Source organism: Aphidius gifuensis, linkage group LG2 (assembly GCF_014905175.1).
Source record: "Aphidius gifuensis isolate YNYX2018 linkage group LG2, ASM1490517v1, whole genome shotgun sequence".
Taxonomy (NCBI): domain Eukaryota; kingdom Metazoa; phylum Arthropoda; class Insecta; order Hymenoptera; family Braconidae; genus Aphidius; species Aphidius gifuensis.
In genome coordinates, this window is record NC_057789.1 from 13,375,727 (window position 1) to 13,394,487 (window position 18,761).

The 18,761-nt window shown below is 29.7% G+C and overlaps 1 protein-coding gene across 1 annotated transcript; it reads right to left on the minus strand.

The window, feature by feature from the left end:
• Nucleotides 1-12,519: 12,519 nt before the first annotated feature.
• LOC122850402 (baculoviral IAP repeat-containing protein 7-like) lies at nt 12,520-15,435 on the minus strand. The gene is made up of 2 exons (XM_044149555.1): nt 14,739-15,435; nt 12,520-12,539 (listed from the first exon to the last, which is right to left on the minus strand). Exons 1-2 carry the CDS (start codon nt 15,433-15,435, stop codon nt 12,520-12,522), a joined length of 717 nt encoding a protein of 238 aa, XP_044005490.1.
• Between the last annotated feature and the right edge of the window lie 3,326 nt (nt 15,436-18,761).

The following is an 18,761-nucleotide window of genomic DNA, read 5'->3' on the forward strand; positions in this document are numbered from 1 at the left end:
TTTTCCATTCGTTCAGTACCTAAAGAAACTTGTGTCGATTCGATCTGAAAAAAGGTGGCTACTTTTTTTCATGATAAAATTGTATGATAAATTTCTGTACGATGAAATTGTAAAATATAACAAGGTATGTATATATATTTTTTTCTTTGATTTTTTTTTTCAATGACCAGTTTTGTGTTATGAATTTATTATAATATGATATGACTATATTATCATCATCGTTTCTGGTCTTTTTTTATAACGAATCAAATGGCAGCTTTTTTGACATATAAAAGTAGGGTGCGTGAACCTGGCCTGCACTATCAATTGATACTTCATTATTATTATTGAGGTACAAATTCTAATTTTATCGGTACAAATTACCTCACGTTCTACTTTTTAAAATAAAAAAAAAATAATCAAAAAATATTAATTTTTAAAGGCGCCATGCAATTGTTTATCAAACATTTTTATTAACAATTGCATGGTGCCTTCAAAAATTAATATTTTTCAATAATTTTTTTTTTGTTTTAAAGAGCAAAACGTGAGATAATTTGTACCGATCAAATGAGTATTTGTACCTCAATAATTAAAGTAGATATTCAATTGTTAATTATCATTTTGGAGTAAATAATTTTTTTTTGTTGTTATTCTTGAGGTACAAATTCCGGGCTTGGTGGTACAAATTAGTACAAATTATTCTGCGTCTGTAGCAATTTTTTTTCCCCCCTAAGTCATCTAGAAAAAAAGTCGATTTTTAACTCTTTCTGAACCCTTTAATTTTGAGGTACAAATTAAATCAATGGTGGTACAAATTATTACAAATCAAGACGCTTCCAATAAGTATTCTAGATAATTTTTCTAGGAATTATGCAGGCCAGGTTCACGCACCCATAAAAGTAGTAAAATAAAAAAAAACGTCAAAAGTCAAGTTCGGAATATTGACTGAACGAAAATTTGTAAGCTGAAATACTTATTTTTTCCCTGGGTATTCGGCGCCGTCCCCCGCAAAGATTTAATTTTTTTGAGCTATTCATCGCATATGTTAGTTATTCCACCATTGATGGATAAAAAAACCTTGTGAGTTCCATATTGTGTTATATTGTTGCACTACGTTAGAATTAAAAGATTAAAATGGAAAACAACAATTATAATCTTTATTATTATCATTATTTTCTGTCTACACTTTTTGCTGTCATTCGTAACTGTGATTCGGAAAATTTGAGAAAATAATGTTAACTAAAATAAAAAAATATTTTATTCAAAAATTGTAGAAAAAAAATATTATACTTCAATTTCGAAAATTCCAATTAAAATTTTTTTTAATTAGATATATTATGTTATTTTTTCCATAATATTATTACTCAAAAATGAAGTTTTATTTTTTTCCGATAAACAAGTAATTACAAAATTTTTAAGTGCCTAAAAAACAAAAAATAAAACTAGAAAATTCAAATATACCATTAGTTTCATTTTAAAATTTTAAAATTTGTTCAAATTTAAAACGAAATATTATTTTATTTTAGTTATCATTATTTTCTCTCTACGCTTTTTGCTGTCATTCGTAACTGTGATTCGGAAAATTTGAGAAAATAATGATAACTAAAATGAAATAATATTTTATTTAAAAATTGTAGAAAAAAAATAATATACTTCAATTTCGAAAATTCCAATTGATATTTTTTTTTAATTAGATATATTACATCATTTTTCTTATGACATTATTACTAATAAATAAAGTTCAATTTTTTTCCATAAACATAAACTAAATTATTTTTCACTTTTTATTGCAGTTAGTATGAGTAATGAGTTATGCAATAACGTACCAGTGAAACGAAGACAACGAAAATGATTATGAGTATATTGATTCCACTAATGCCTATAGTCCGACAGACGAGGAATTTTCAAAACCTCAGTATTGTGACAGAATAATGTTTCATGATAGTAAAGCTGGTAGAAAAGTAACAGTCATAAAAGTGCCAGAATTATGGAAAAGTTCATTTTTCAGTGAAGAAAAAGTTTCTGAAAAAATTAATAAAATACAAATTGAGGAAGTTTTAAATCAAACATTTGAAGCCTATGAAGACGGTTTCATTGTCACAAACACTGTTATTGAATTAAACAAAAAAAAAACGCATCAGATGTTAAAAATTACAAATTATTGATTTCAGAAAATGAAAAACCTACTATTACAAACAATGATGACTACACAAGAATTTTAAATAATCAAATCAACACTTTTTATTATGCAGTTGACATTGATGACAGTTTTTTCAAAAATTATAAGGGAGAGCCAACGTGGAATTTATTTAAAAGAAAAAGTTCGATCAAATCAATACGAAACTTTGATTATGGTGAAGTTATTCCTGGAATACATGAGCCATACATATATATTGGAAGTAATTCATCATCGTTTGGAATTCATCTCGAAAATGGCAACTTAAAATCGATAAATTACCAAATTTATGGTGCTCTCAAAATATGGCTCATAGTCAAGCAAGAGGACACTAAAAAATTTAAGGACTTATTGACATCAATATTGATGAAGAAATTGAAAAAATTCTATCCTGGATGTAAAAACATATTGGCACATAAAAGATTCATTGTTACAGAAACATTCATGACAAAAAATAAGATAAAGTATACCAAAGTCAAAGAAGAGCCCGGCATGTTCGTGATAACCCACGCACATAGTTTTCACGGTGGGTACAATTTGGGATTTAATATAAACGAAGCCGTTAATTTTGCGAATCAAAGTTGCGTTAGACATTTTGCATCTTACCCAAATTGTTTCTGTGTGAATTGTCCTCTGAGGTTAGATGGAGCGAAATTTATAAAGCAATGTTATCCGAGACTTTACAATGATAACTATATACATGGATGTCCGGACGATAGAGCAGTTACAGAACAACGGGAGAAAAAGGTTCTAAAAAATTTAGATTTAGGTAGAAACAAATTGATAGAAAAAAAAAAAAATCTATCGAAACTCAATCCAGCGACAATTGGAAAGTGGTTAAACTTTATTATTGACGAAAACCCTGGTAATTTGTGCAGAACACCATCAGAGAAAATTTTCAAAACATTTGTCAGTTATTGCAAAAAACAAAATTTCAATCTTGAAAAGGATTTCAAACAATACGGTAAAATGCGAATAAGAATACGTGAACAAATTCATGATAAAATTCTGCAAAATAATGAAAATTTCAATGTAGACAGAGCAAATATTGTGTTTATACGCAAAAAACTAACGATGCCAAAAGAAAATAATAATAAATAAGAAAACTACTATCGTTCAATCGACCTGTTAAAGAACAGTTTTTTTATAATAAACAATCGTCAAAAAAATTTTTTGTTCGTTATCATCATTGTTATTATGTAATATCCCATGCTATTTTCAGGTAAAAATCTGTCTCAATCAGTACAAAATGTGTCGTTTGAAAAATTCATAATTATTAAATAATAAATAAAAAAGTTACTATCGTTCAATTGACTCGTTTAAAAACAGTTTTTTTTATAATAAACAATCGTCAAAAAAATTTTTTTTCCATTATCATCATTGCTATCATGTGATAACCCATGTTCTTTCAGGTGAAAGTCTGGCTCAATCAGGACAAAATGTGTCATTTGAAAAATTCATAATTATTGAATAATCAATAATAAAAATACTATCGTTCAATCGACCCGTTGAAGAATAGTTTTTTTTATAATTAATAATCGACACAAAAATTTATTTTCTATTATCATTGATGCTATCATCAGTACAAAATGTGTCGTTTTAAAAATTTTCAATTATTAAATGATTAATCAAAAAGTTTCTATCGTTCAATCGACCCATTAAAAGACAATTTTTTTCATTAATCATCTTTTTTATTATGTAATAATTTATGTTCACTCTGAGCCGAAATGAGGCCCGAGCAAATAGTCACTCAAGCTCGGTCACCTCCGGTAAAAGTCGCAGCTGTAAGTTATTTCCAAAATGGCGGTTTAGTCCGAAATGTACGCAGTTATCATGGCCGCTGGAAACGCAACAAATTGTGTTTTTAATCTTCACACGAGTTCACGTATACCGTTATGCAGATTATTTGTTATTAAAGTTTAATCAACGGTATTTGAATAACCCGATAATGACTTTATAAAAAAAACATCAGTTTGTGTTCGCATTCAATCATAAGTTGATCAGTCATTGGAGGCTGACAGGAAACTTATTCAATGTCGCTAAGTGAATTATTTTTTACACTGAAAGAAACTTTTATTTTGGGATCTCTTATAAAAAATACATTCTACGCATCTATCAATTCCAGGGTAAGTGAGAAAAAGTTTTGTGTTTATTCTATGTACGATGAAATAGGAAGCATACAAATGTTGCTAAGTACTATTTGTGTTTGTAATTTATTTGTAGGTTATGTTATGTCCTGTCATACAAGATGGACACCTGTACCAGATGCAATAGGAAAATAGTTGGTGACAAAATTAAATGTCCCAACATAAACTGTATTGCTAATTTCCATCCTAGCTGTCACGCATACTCAACAAACAAACAGAGTAATACTTGTAGTGCTGGTCAACCAAGAAGTGCCACTGCAACCTGTACATCTGATAAAACACAATTCACTTTTGATCTCAACAAAAATATGCTTGACATAAATGCTAAAATTGATGGTCTGACCTAGTACATTGGTAAAGAGGTTGCAAATATGACACTCAATGTAAACAAAATATGTGAACAAATTGCAGCACTATCCAACACAGTTGCTACTCACTCCACTTTAATTGCTGAAGTGCAACAAACAGTTAATACTAATACTAATGATATTGAAGAAATTAAAGAAAACATCAACAATAACACATCAAATACATTAACTGAAATTGAAGACCGTATCAGCAGAAGAAACAACATCATTATTTACAATCTCACAGAACCTAACGCAAATAATAGTGCTGAACGACAAGAGGCAGACAAATGTTCTGTTCAAAATTTAATCACGTCAACAGGTTCCAATGAAGCTATATCAATTGCAGGTAAAATTAAAATTACAAGAATTGGTAAAATTATAAATGTTAATAAATCAAGACTTGTGAAGGTCATATGTAACAATACAGCTGATTGTAACCTCCTAATGAATGAATTAATAAAATTAAAAGCTAGACCTGATATGAAAATATCACTAGCTAAAGCAAGCTTTGCAAAAGACAAGACAAAAATTCAACAACAAAATTACATGCAGATGAAAATGCTAATGCAACAAAGAATAACCAATGGAGAACAAAATCTTTGCATCAGAGAGATCAATGGCAATTACATAATTAAAAACAAAAATAATAGACCAAATCTGGTAAATAATAACAATACAATTGATGGGGGCCCTGAGATACAAATGTTTACAAACTGATGTCTACAAACTAATATAATACGCTTATATAATATATATTATGTTAATTTTTATAATTTTATACTGTAATTGTTGAATAATCTATTAATTGTTATTTTAAATTTATTGGCAGATAATACCTGGCTCACCATATACTATCAAAATACCAGAAGTATAAAATCCAAAAAGGATAATATCAGACACAACTCAATAATTGCTGAATATGATATTGTTGCACTAACTGAAACATGGTTAAATAATGAAATATATTCGGGTGAATACTTCGATAATGAAGTCTACAATGTACTACGTGATGATAGAGATGTTAAATATAAGTCTACTGGTGGTGGATGTTTATTAGCACTGAAAAAACAAATACAAATATCACCTTTAAACATGGATTGGATGAAAGATTTCTTATGCATAAATCTCGTCTGCACCTCAGCAAAATACAACAACAATAAATTCACAATTATATGCTTATATATACCACCTGATATCTGTAAAAACCAGCTATGTAAATTCTTAAGACAACTGACATCCTTTTTAAATGAACCAATACATACTCTAAATCACAACTTAATAATAGTTGGTGATTTTAATTTACCAAATTACAATCAAGCACACACATATAAATGCAACAAAGTTGGATCACTGATTGGCCTCATCGAAATACTCAATATTAAACAGTATAATACACACTCAAAGCTGGACCTCGTACTTTCATCACTGAATTGTTCAGTAGATATATCTGCTCATCCAGTGGTAATTATAGAGCAATGTCATCCACTTCTGGACATAAAAATTCATAATCAGCATCATTTTAATACTAATGCATTAAAAAACAAACAAAATAATATTGCAATCAACTTTAAGTCAATATCATTTGACCTCGTGCTTATAAATTTATTGGAAATTCCATGGGAAGACTTAGTACAAATAGAAAGTACGAATACAGCTGTTGAGTTATTTTATGATCACATTAACAATGTACTTAAGAAAGTAATGGATATTAAATACCAAAATGTCACCAATACTAAGATATATAATGAAAAGAAATATCCTAAATGGATAAAAACAGACACAGTTAAATTGATGAGAACCAGAAACAATGTAAAACATAAAATAAATAAAATAAATAATCGTCTAAAAAATTCAGTAAATACCAACAACATGTATGATACCCTGGACCTAAACTGCAACAAAAATATGCTAGCTATGCAACTGCAATCACTAAACATCAAACTTTCATATTTAAACAATATAATTAAAAGCAAAGCCAGAAATGACTACAATAATTATATCACAATAACTGAGCATGACTTATCCAGCAATCCAACATCACTTTGGAACTTTGTGAACAACATAAAAAACGAGACTAGAATACCAGGTACATTCATGGTAAATGATACTACGACTGATGATCCAGTAAAAATATTAAACTCTTTTGCTGAATATTTCAAAAGTACATTTGTCAAGATGTCGCCTGATGAATCAAGATACATACATGAATACATGAAGACATTGTACTTAAAAGACACATCCTTACCAATTAAATTATTTGGTGATGTTGACCAATTCACTGAGAAGGAGGTTAAGGATGCAATTAACAAATTGCCAAACAAATACACATCAGGCATTGACCAAATACCTTGTTCTCTAATTAAACATTGTAAAGATGCACTTGTCAAACCATTACAGCACATATTTAATATATCATTAATCAGTGGCACTTATCCTGAGGAATGGAAAAAATCAAAAATTATACCAATACACAAATCAGGTTCTAAAAACCATATTACAAATTACAGACCAATAACAATTCTGTCAGGCTTCTCAAAAATATTTGAGATTTGTATATATAATAGAATAATTGGAGTTTTTAAAACTGTTGTGTGTGATGAGCAACATGGTTTTATGGCACGTAGATCAACTACTACCAACTTACTAACAATTAACCAATTCATAAATAATGCTATATCCAGTGGTGACCAAGTGGATGTCATATACACGGATTTTAGCAAGGCATTTGACAAGATAAATATTTGTATACTGATTAAAATACTAAGTACAATAAATCTATCAAGTAGAATGATTAAGCTGTTAACAAATTATCTGACTCATAGACAGTCATATGTCACCTACATGAACAAATACTCAAACTCATTTACACCAGAATCTGGAGTTCCCCAAGGGTCAAACCTAGGACCTCTCCTATTCCTCATCTTTATAAATGATGTAAAAAACATAATAGTGCCAACAAGTGCTCATATACTTTTATATGCTGATGATGCAAAAATTTATAATACAATTAAAAATATAAATAATGCATCACGACTACAACAAGCACTAGATGAATTTAACAAGTGGTGTACAGACAACAAACTTATACTAAATATTGATAAGTGTAAATATATCACTTATGGTCGTACCAACAAATTAACTAACTTTGTTTATGCAATCAACAATATACCACTTAGTAAAAGCTCAAGCACTAAAGATCTTGGAGTAATATATGATAAATCATTTACATTTAATGAACATATTGATAGCACATATAGAAGAGCAATGAGAATGCTGGGATTCATAACAAGAATCTCAAAACAATTTAAAAATCACAATACATATAAAATATTATTTAATACTTATGTTCTACCGATAACAGACTACTGTGTACCAGCTTTACCATATAGCACCTTGAAACAAATTAATGCTATTGACAAAATACACAAAAAATATATCAAAAACATGATACATAAAAAAACAGGAATCTATTTTACGCCTAACAATTGCACGTTTTTTATGTCAGCTTTGCTCTGCTGTGATTCTTTATAAAGCCTTAAGCCCGTATCTATGAATTTATGAAGAGTCATGAGTCGGTCAGTGTGTCAAAGGTCGGTATTTGAGGTGTGTAACTTTTATACGTATAATACTTACTAATGGTGTGAAAATGTAAATAATGTGTAGTATAAAACGTCTTTTATTCGAGAGCTTTAAGATTTTTTAGTTGATTTCTATAAGTGCTCAATTTTTATAACTGCGTCGGTTCGGGACACTCAAGATGTCGGCGATTCAGATCAAATATAAAAAAATTCTTAAAATCCCTATTTACTTCCCTAGATTGGTTTCAGTTGATATTTGATGTTTTTCGAGTAAACAAAAGAGAATAATATTATTCGGTCAATTTTTTTTTCATGTCAATAATAAATATAAACGATTCAATTATTATGGTGATAACAAAAATAGCAAATAATGGAAAGTCATTGGGATGCGTCTATGTATTACCATACATCTGGGATATAACACTAAGTAATATCCCTAGATATTGATTTTATTGAATAAAACTATAGATACTTTTTGAATGATAGTAGTATTCATCAATAATCGTAACAAAAGTTTCAATAATAGTTATCATTATGTACAATATGAATTTGAGTAATACTAATTGATTATATGTATAATAATTCATAATATAATGATGCATTTACATACATCTAGGGATATTACTCCCTGTTTATCTAGATTTTTATTTATTGAAACAAACAATTATTTATTTTTAATTAAATCTATAAATATTATCACATCAAAAAAGATAAATATTATTTGAACCAATTGAAATATTAGTTATTATTTTTTTTTTTTATTCATTCATTCAATAAAGATATTTTTGTGATATCTTTATTGTTCCGGGTCGAACCACATGTCTGTCGGTCCCAGACTGACCAGATTTCAATTCTTTTTATTTTTTAAAAAAAATACAATAAGTGGATAAGTTTTAAACATTACTCTGTTTTTTATGGCTAGATCATAAGATCATACAATTTCAAATAACATGTGACTAACAATTTTGGTTTATATTCTTTCTAAAATACTTTAAACAACGATTTAATTTATGTATTTTTTAATAGTTTTTTACAAACTCGAATATTCCCACACATGGTCAACTAATGCATAGATTTTTTGAGTAAAAATCACTTAACAAATAAAACCATAAACTCAAGTTTTTCTTTGGTAATATTTAAACATATTTTTTAAAACATTATTTGTCAAGAATTAGAGAAAATCTCACATCTGTCAAACAACTGCACTAACGTATTTTCGATACACAGAATGATTGTAAAATCGACAAGAAAAAAGTAAATTTATAACTTTTTAAAATAAACTAAACTCATAAAAACGTCTTGGACTTTCCGGTCGTAAAATCTATATTTTTTGTTTACACATGGTATTTTTTATGTCACCCTTTGGACCACACAAGGCCCAATTTTATGTCTAAAAATCCCACCACCTACACATAGTTTTTTACCCTCTCTTGAACTAATTTTTGACCAATTAAAACTAATTTTTAACCAAGTACATACCCATTTTTTGGACTTAACAATTTTCAACAAACTGAGAAATTAGTTGCTCTTCAACACTCGTTTACGTTATATCTCTAATTAATATTGATTCGCGTACAACAGGATTTCTTTATACTTACAATATAAAATAGAAGTGTCTGTCCATGACAACACTTTTTAGAGTCAACTCAATAAACAATATACAATACAATTAATTATAATTTTAGTGAAATAATAAAGTGAATATTAATAGAATTTAAGCCACAGTGTTTGGATTTATTTAAAGTGTTATTCCTATTATTTCAATTTACAACCGATCCTCCACATCCTTTGATAGCCCTGTATCAAACTCGAGGCCTTACAACTCTTGTGAAATTATCGTGGTATATTTGGATACGTGGTGCGATACAATTATTTATCATGATATCCCTAATTTTTATAAATTAATAAAAATAAATTGGTGGTTACTATTAAAAACCAATTGAATCATTTCTCTATTTAAAAATATCGTTGGTTTATATAATAAAATGATAACATAGGATAGGGAATAAAATCAAAAATATCAATAATAATAAATTAAACGAAAACGTTTTGGTCAAGCACCATTTTTTCATTTATTGAAACACACAAATATTTATTATTAATAAAATCAGTCATAAGATTTTTTTTCTTTAATGAAAATGAAACCAGTCAAAATTCGATATTATATGTAATTTACGTTTTTTTTTTAATTATAACATCATTCATTTTCGATATTAAATGATTATTACGATAAATTTATTGTTAATATAACATGCTATTTTAGTCACTTCTTTTTTAACAAACAAATCTAAAGTAACATGACACAAACAATTATTTATGTTGATGAAATCTATCATTAAATGATTTTTTTTTCCATGAGACCAGTTAAGAATCAACATTTATGATAAATGTTTATATTTTTATATTTTAATATTTTGGTATCATTATCATTACAATAATATCACTCATTTTGAATAATATGATTATATTATTATTACAACAAATCGGATGTTGATATAATATTCAAATCTAGTCATTTTTTTTTTTTTAAACAAATATAACGTACCATTTTAGTCATTCTTAATTACTAATCATTCATTTAAGCAAAACTAACCGAAATAATTTTTTTAAATATATAATAAAAATATATTTTATCGTTAATCAGTCGTTATCAATAAATCTATTAACATAGAAAATATTATTGTATTGGATTTATAGCATTACCTCTTGGTGCTACATGAACGTCAGCAGCTTGAATTGCAACAATAGCACCACCTGGTGCAACATGACCATTTGCAACTTCAACTGGAACAATAGCACAACCTGCTGGTGCAGCATGACCATTTGCAACTTCAACTGGAACAATAGCACCACTTGCTGGTGCAACATGGCCATGTACAACTTTAACTGGAACAATACCACCACCTGCTGGTGCAACATGGACATCAGCAGCTTGAATTGGAATTATTGGAGCTGCTGCTGGCACAACATTTATATTTACAGCTTCAATTACATTTACAGCAACACGTGGTACAACAACTTGATCATCAGCAAGTCGACGCCTTGCTGTACTAATTGCGTTAAAACCTCGACGTGCTGCCTCTCTGGTTAATGGATTATCTGCACGTATGATAATGTCATCGATGCTTGCAACAGAAAAATATGGTGGTTCACGTATCATTTTACCATGTATTGTTATGGCAGTACCAATTGTTAAATTGTCGTTTGGAGTGTATGCAGCAATATTAACAGTAAGACGATAATAACCGTCTGTTACTTGTCCTTGGCCACATTGTGATCTGTTGAATTAGACAACACGAAACAGTGTTCTGATGTGAAAATTAATTTCTAAAAAACAGGACACAGAATTTTATTATTATTATTATTATTATTTACACATAATAAAATGCAAAACATATTTTATAACATAAAATAAAAAAAATTACCTAGTTGCCCTTCTTCAAACAGTACTTGTGACATTTCAATTGGTCTGTAAATTGCTGCAATTGGTTGATGATTACCAGGCATATAAGTACCCAGAATTGATACTGCAGTGCTGGACTGTACATGATATTCCATGACATGAAGAGCAGGGTCACGATAAGAAGCATGTGATATTTTCACAGTTCCTCCAATTAATTCGATGACCGAATGCATCTGAATTTGAGAGTCCCAAAGTCTGGCCATGTTCGTGCCCCAGATGAGAACCCGCATCCTGGTGGCTTGATCATTGTTCAAGATAAACTTGGAAATATGACCTTGAGCGGTTCGAACGGTCTTTAACCCATCAATTGCATTAACAAAGCCAGTCAAGTCACTGAAAATTATAAAATAATAATAATTACAACAATTAATGAAAAATTATAAAATGATAATAATTACAACAATGAATAAATTTAGAAGATAATCAATTATTTATTGATAAAAAAAATATATATATATATATGTATGTATACAAAAATACTTACACATTACGTTCACCAAGTTGAAATGCAGCAATTTCATCATTTGATGTGAATTCGAATTCGGCCGTTATTTTTTTTTTTAATTATTTAACACACTCGTAGTTACCACGTGCTTCGAAACAATAAAATTATTTTTTTCACTAAAAAATTTATTGATTTGATTTTTAAGTCAACGTTTTTTTTTATAATTAATTAAAGCTTAATAGTTCATTAATTTTATTATCACAAACAAATTTAACAATGATAATTTAATGGGTTTTCTTTTTTTTTTTTGATTAGACGCCGGATGCCACTTAATAATGGCGCGCCAAAAATGCTTTGATCAATATCACAATTATATTATGATTAATATTCACTTGATGGCACTAATAATATTTTTTTATTTAAAAATAAACAATTATAAATATTGAACATCAAATACAATATATATATTTGTATGTAACTATGTATGTAACTGATTTTGATAATTAAACAATACAATTTTAAGACGCTTTGTGAACGCTCGACGGACGACGCTAATAAATGAAAAATGGCTGTGATAATTAATTGCCGGTTCGAGTGGTTGACTGTTGAGTGCAGTTGAGTGGAGTGATCGTGATACTTGGAATAGAGGACAGAGATATACCGAATAATGACGATAGCTGACGAACTCGACCGAATTTCAATGTGTGAGACAGCAATGATTAAAGTGAGAAAGAAAAGCAAGAATAAGCGAGGACAACTGTGCTTTTTACATTGAGATTGAAAATACTGATATGATTATTTAAGTGATACAATCAATATTATTTAGTCAGGAGCTCATTTTAATAGGGCTATGAGTGTCCATGTGGAAGTACATCATACTTGTACAAAAAATAGTGGAAAATTTATTGATGCAGATAATAGTTTTGAATGTACATATGGTGATGATTATAAAAATGAAGCTTTATTATTATCGAATGATTTCGATAGAAAACATGTATACGCAGTAAAAAAGAATATCTGTGGTAGTAGTTTGTAACATGTAAAAATATATATATACGGCCCTGACGGCAATAGAACATATGGTTGAGTATACGGCGGGAAGAACACCGCTACCGTGTACGAGAGTGTAGTTGTAAAAGTCACGGAGGGGACGCCGAAAAAACGTTGTGTGTATGAGAGGCGTTAAATATTATAACTTATTTACCTGATAAAATGAAATGAGCAAGATCATACTTGATCGCATGGTCACGTCTACACACATGTAAATAGAGTATAGGGAGAGATAGCGGGCAGCGTGCTGTTAAATGGTATACGATCCACGAAAAAACCGGTTTTGGGAGTCGTTTTTTTACCTGCCCCCTTTTCCTCTGTGCCGCTTGCTCGCGTTCCCCCCTCGAGCACCTACAAACTCCGCGGGGCCCATACGCGACTACCCTGATAAACTTCCCTCAAAAAACTACCCTTAAAAAACCACCCCTATTATTTTATTTATTTATTATTATTATTATTATTATTTATTATTATTATTATTATTTATTATTATTATTTTTTTATTATTTATTTATTGTTATTATTATTTATATATGTACGTATGTATATATATGAATAATAATATTATTTTTTTTTTAAATATTATTTTGTGATGTGTGCGCGCGCATAGGTGCAAGCAGACTACAAGCAAAAGTGTCAGCAGAAGTGTGAATGGAAAATGTGTGTGAGCCAAACAAGTGTTAGTGTAGGGCGGGTCTTGTTTTGTTAGTGTAAAATGTTTATAGCGCTGCAGCGGCAGCAAAAGTCCCAGCAAAAGTTTGAATGGAGAATGCGTGTGAGTCAAATAAGTGTTAGTGTAGGGCGGCCATGTTTTGTAGTGCCTTAGCACTACACTTATGTCTATAGCGCTCACTCTCTTGAATTAAAAATGCGTACTTGGTTATTTAACAATAACAATTGTTATAATTAAAAAAAAAATTATTTCAAGTGTTTTTATAATAGATAATAATATTCTCTACCACATCCATTGGACGATCGCTATTTTTTTTCAAATAATTAAAAAGTTATATTAATATTTCAAGCGTAGGGTCTAGCGTTCGAGTCAGCCCAGGTGTAATTTTTTTTTTTATTTTATTTTTAATTTTTTTTTATATTATTAAATTTATTATTTTATTATTCAATTTTTGAATAAAATTTAAGTATGACTCATTTGTATGCAGCTGGGAAATGTAGGTTAAATAATTAAGACATTTTATTTATTTTAAAAATTTATTTGATCTACTTTTGACACATGTTTAATTATGATTTTATTGGTTGAATGACACCAGGTATATGAACTCGACATATAATACATTTATCAATTGCTGGAGCACATTTGACACATGTAACCATATGTAAACAAGGAAGAAAAATAACAGACAATGGTTCATTATAACAAATTTTACAAACAAATGTATCATCTTCTTTTTTACTTTTTTTATCTTTTTTTATTTTGTCTTTCTTTTTCTTAATTTTTTTTTCTTCTGTACTTTCTTCACTTTTTTCAAAATTGTATTGCAATGAATATCGTTCGACAAAATCATTTCCTTTTATTAGTCGGAGAAAATAACATTCCGGAAAATATCTAGCATGTTCTTCCCATGGATCTTCATTATTTTTCCAATCTTTAATTCCATTTCCACAATGATGACAAATTACATAATCTCCTATAGACGAATAAAAAAATCCAGCCTCAGCCATGGATTCTTTTGTCTGAGAAATATATTTCGGCCAATAATAAAATGTATTTAATCGTGATTCATATGAGACCAGATCTTTTTCCGCTGGAGGTGTAGCAACACAATGTTCTTCAATTGGAGGATTAGAATATTCTTCCATTTCAAGATCAATATAAAATTCAGCATAAAATGTACGGTCTTCTTCTCTTGAAGTAGATGGAACACGATACGAAGCACGAAAATCTGTAGGTATACAATGTGGATCACCTTCCATAGGTATAAGTTGTGGGCTTACTCCTCTAGGAACATTACCACAAGCTATATTTCTCATAAAACGACAGCTTGCCTTAGCACGTTGATGATCTAGCCATGGATTGTCACCTCGACTCCATTCGTCAATTTCAACACAACACTCAAAACATTTCAACTTAGATCCATAACCGGTATAATAAAATCCAGCAGCAGAAAATCTTACAGGATCACAAATATCTGCTATCGGTGATAGCTCTATACTTTTTTGTCTAGTTTCTTCTACTCGATAAATATATTTATTATATCTACGTTTTCTATCCTCTACTGAAGACGTCATTTTTAAAACTAGTTGTCGTAAGAGACGACGTGGGTACATTTTTTGATAATATGGGAGGGGAGTTTTCACCTGAACCAATGGATGCAATTCCCCAATTTATAAACTACTTATTATCCAATAAAAATTCCACACATGTTTTTTTGATAAATTTATTTATTTAATTTCGATTACAAATAGATGATTGTATTTTAGATCCACTACCAGTAAGGAAATGAAAATTTTTTTTATGTTTATAATTCTTACGTCTACTAACAATTTTTTTAAACATTCTTAAAATATATCGGTCGTTCCGTTCAACATCATTCGTAAATAATCGGAGAAATCTGTCGAGCCTCCCACCATTCGCGAAATAATGAAGAGCAACAACGCACCAATGACCGCAACAATTACTCGTAACACTTTGCAGCTGTATATTGTTGTACTCGTGGATGACACAATTTCTTTTGAGAGCGTAAAGGAAACGGGGATCTCTCGGAGGTCGTCCGAAGCTGTCGAAGAAGAGTCCATGGCCCAAATTATTGACGTAAAAACACACCCAATGAGATCCTGGTTGATTATGATTATCAAGATTAACAATAATTCCACAAGGTTTCGGCCATATATGAGGTAATCGGTCACTAGCGTATACTCCTGCACGTGTCAAATCCGTAAGTGGTAATGCGTCAACCAATTGGATAGTATTCATACCAATGTTTCTTTGACTGTATTGAAAAACGAATTAAAGACTACATCTACTTCAATGTCGTCTTCACTTTTTCCTCTTCGTATAATTAATTTTTTTCCAATTAACCAATTTTTTAATTTATAAACGTTTTGTTGAGTACAAGTATAATTAGGATAATTTACTCCGTGAAATAAACAATAATGTTCGTCTGCTGGTAATAAACCAAATCGTGGTGATATATTTTCTAAATTAATAATACAATGTTCTCGCAAATATTGTTGTAAAAACATACGTTTCTCTTCACCTCTCACATAAATATTTTTACCAAGTTCTCCAATTTTTTCAATTAATGATTGTAGATTTTTGTAAGGTACTTCAGATGCGTCCCAATCAATTTTATGATAATTTTTTGTTAACCAATTGTTTTGTCGACGAGCTCCTTTTCCAAGTTTCGAGTACTTAAAAGGTGGTCCAATTATCCAATGACTAATAAATTTATCGTGTAATGTCAAGACAGAAATTTCTTTCGGGTAGTATTCATTGCGAGATCCAACTAGACACTGAATATCAATGATTAAAACTTCCGACATATTTATGACTGAATAACATAAACTAAAGTAGCTCTATATATACGTATACCCCTTCTTAATTACTATAATCTAATAGTACCTGACGTGTACTATCAATTTCTATAATATTATCAAACTCGGCATATACTATACAATTTATTGTTTGAGCAAGTGCAACACCGAATCTTATCTCAATTCTGAGACTTCCATTTTTTATTAAATTCCAGTACATGCTATCATTAGCAGAGAGGTCAGGTGTTAAGTCAAATGCAAATAAAGTATAGCCCTTCGTAAAACTAGAACGAGAAATTTTCATTCCATGATCAGCAAAATGTATTCCAGTTCCAGAAAATAATGTCTGATAGGCTTCAGCATCATGAATATTATTACTAAAACTAGGAGATAATGCTTTACCACCAACTTGGTTTCCATCGACATATAAGGCCAAAAAATTTAAATTAAAATGTTGAAAATTAAATGGATTAAATTTTCTATGACCATTAAATGCTCTATTATCAACTAAACCAACAACAATTCTTTTAGGTAAACTTCCTAGTATAATATTGTCAAGTGTATTTGATAATATACCCTGAGCTAAAATAAAACTCTTTACTTCTACTCTAGTCAAAGGATATTTTGCAGTCGTTTTGGCCAATGCTTTTGAATGTGCTACAAGTACACTTGGATTGAGCTTAGCACGACGTATGATGAGTGTTGCTTCTAAAATATTTACTTTATAATTTCCATCCTCTGTGTTGTCCATTAAACAAAATTCATTCTTTGATCGTGTTAAAGTTATTTTCATCTCAACACCATTCAATAAAAATTTATTTTGATTAAAAACATCAACATGTAAATGCCCAAGCATCTCAAATTGATTGCCATTAGTCATAAAAAGTGATCGATCTTGCAATCCTTTATTTTGTGCTCCAGCAGCAGCTCCTACTGGTGCTTCCATAAAACCTGGAGTATCTAGAAACCATAGTCCCAATTGTAAATGGCTGTTTGATGCATCTGATCCATAGTTTAATAATGTTTCAATATATGCACGGTATGGATATGAAGAATTAGATCCAGAGACTGACTTTTGATTAAATAAAACATCTCATTGACTAATCATTATTAAAAAATTATTTGTTACACCCACAGCATCAGCAGCATTACCAGTTCCATCTTCTTTTGTAATTTTACATCTTATCTTTAACATAGTATGTGCCAGGTCAATATATTGTTCTCCATTAGCTGGAATATGAAATTCAATTAGTCAATCCTCTGTGAGCATTGTGACTGGATTGTTATAAACCCAGTGAGACTCTTCAACAGTAGTCTGAGTAGGTGGTATTGTAAATAAATCCAATTCAGATTTACTAGACTCACAAGAATGGCTATGAAGAAATGACATTATGACGAGAAAATATCAATTGACTTTTTTCTTTTTTTTTTTCTTACAACTTTTTTAATTTTTTTCCCACCACCTTTTTGAATTTTTTTCTTTTTTTTTACAACTCTTTTTTTTTTTCTTTTGACAATGCCACGACCTTTTTGATTTTTTTTTCTCTTGGAACGTTGTCTTCGAGAAGTTATACGTTTCTGACTGGTTATTGTCTTTTGTCGTTTACTTTTATAGCCAACTCCACCTCCACTTAAAAATGTATCTAGTTTATCCATAGCTTTTCTTTTTAATTTATTACCAGATTGTGTCAAATGATTATCAAGAGAATCTCTTAAATTGCTCTGACGAGTGATGACATCACCCAAAACATTCATTCCAACTGATAATAATTCTTTCCCAACTGGTTTCAATGCACTTCCAATTAGTGGTAATATTCCTCTACAGAGACCACCAAGAAACCCTCCTATCCCTTGACCACGTTGATTTAAATGTACTTGATGGATCAGTGCCCCACCACCAACTTGATTTTCATAATATTGAATATACATTTTAATTATTTTTTTTAAAATGAAGTGTCACGAATAATGGATCGTATGCAAATGAGATAGGGCCACCAAAACTATCTTTTATATCTATTGTAATAGTGTCAAATGAGTGACGTAATAAGGAAAAATAATATGGTTGAAATTTTTCAATTAAC

Excerpts from the sequence above, each read along its gene's own strand:
- LOC122850402 (XM_044149555.1), bottom strand. The coding sequence starts at position 15,435 with ATGACGTCTTCAGTAGAGGATAGAAAACGTAGATATAATAAATATATT. Across the intron at positions 12,540-14,738 it reads TGCTAGATATTTTCCGGAAT|TGCCATCAAGTGAATATTAA; the intron begins GTTATTTTCTCC and ends AAATATTATTAG.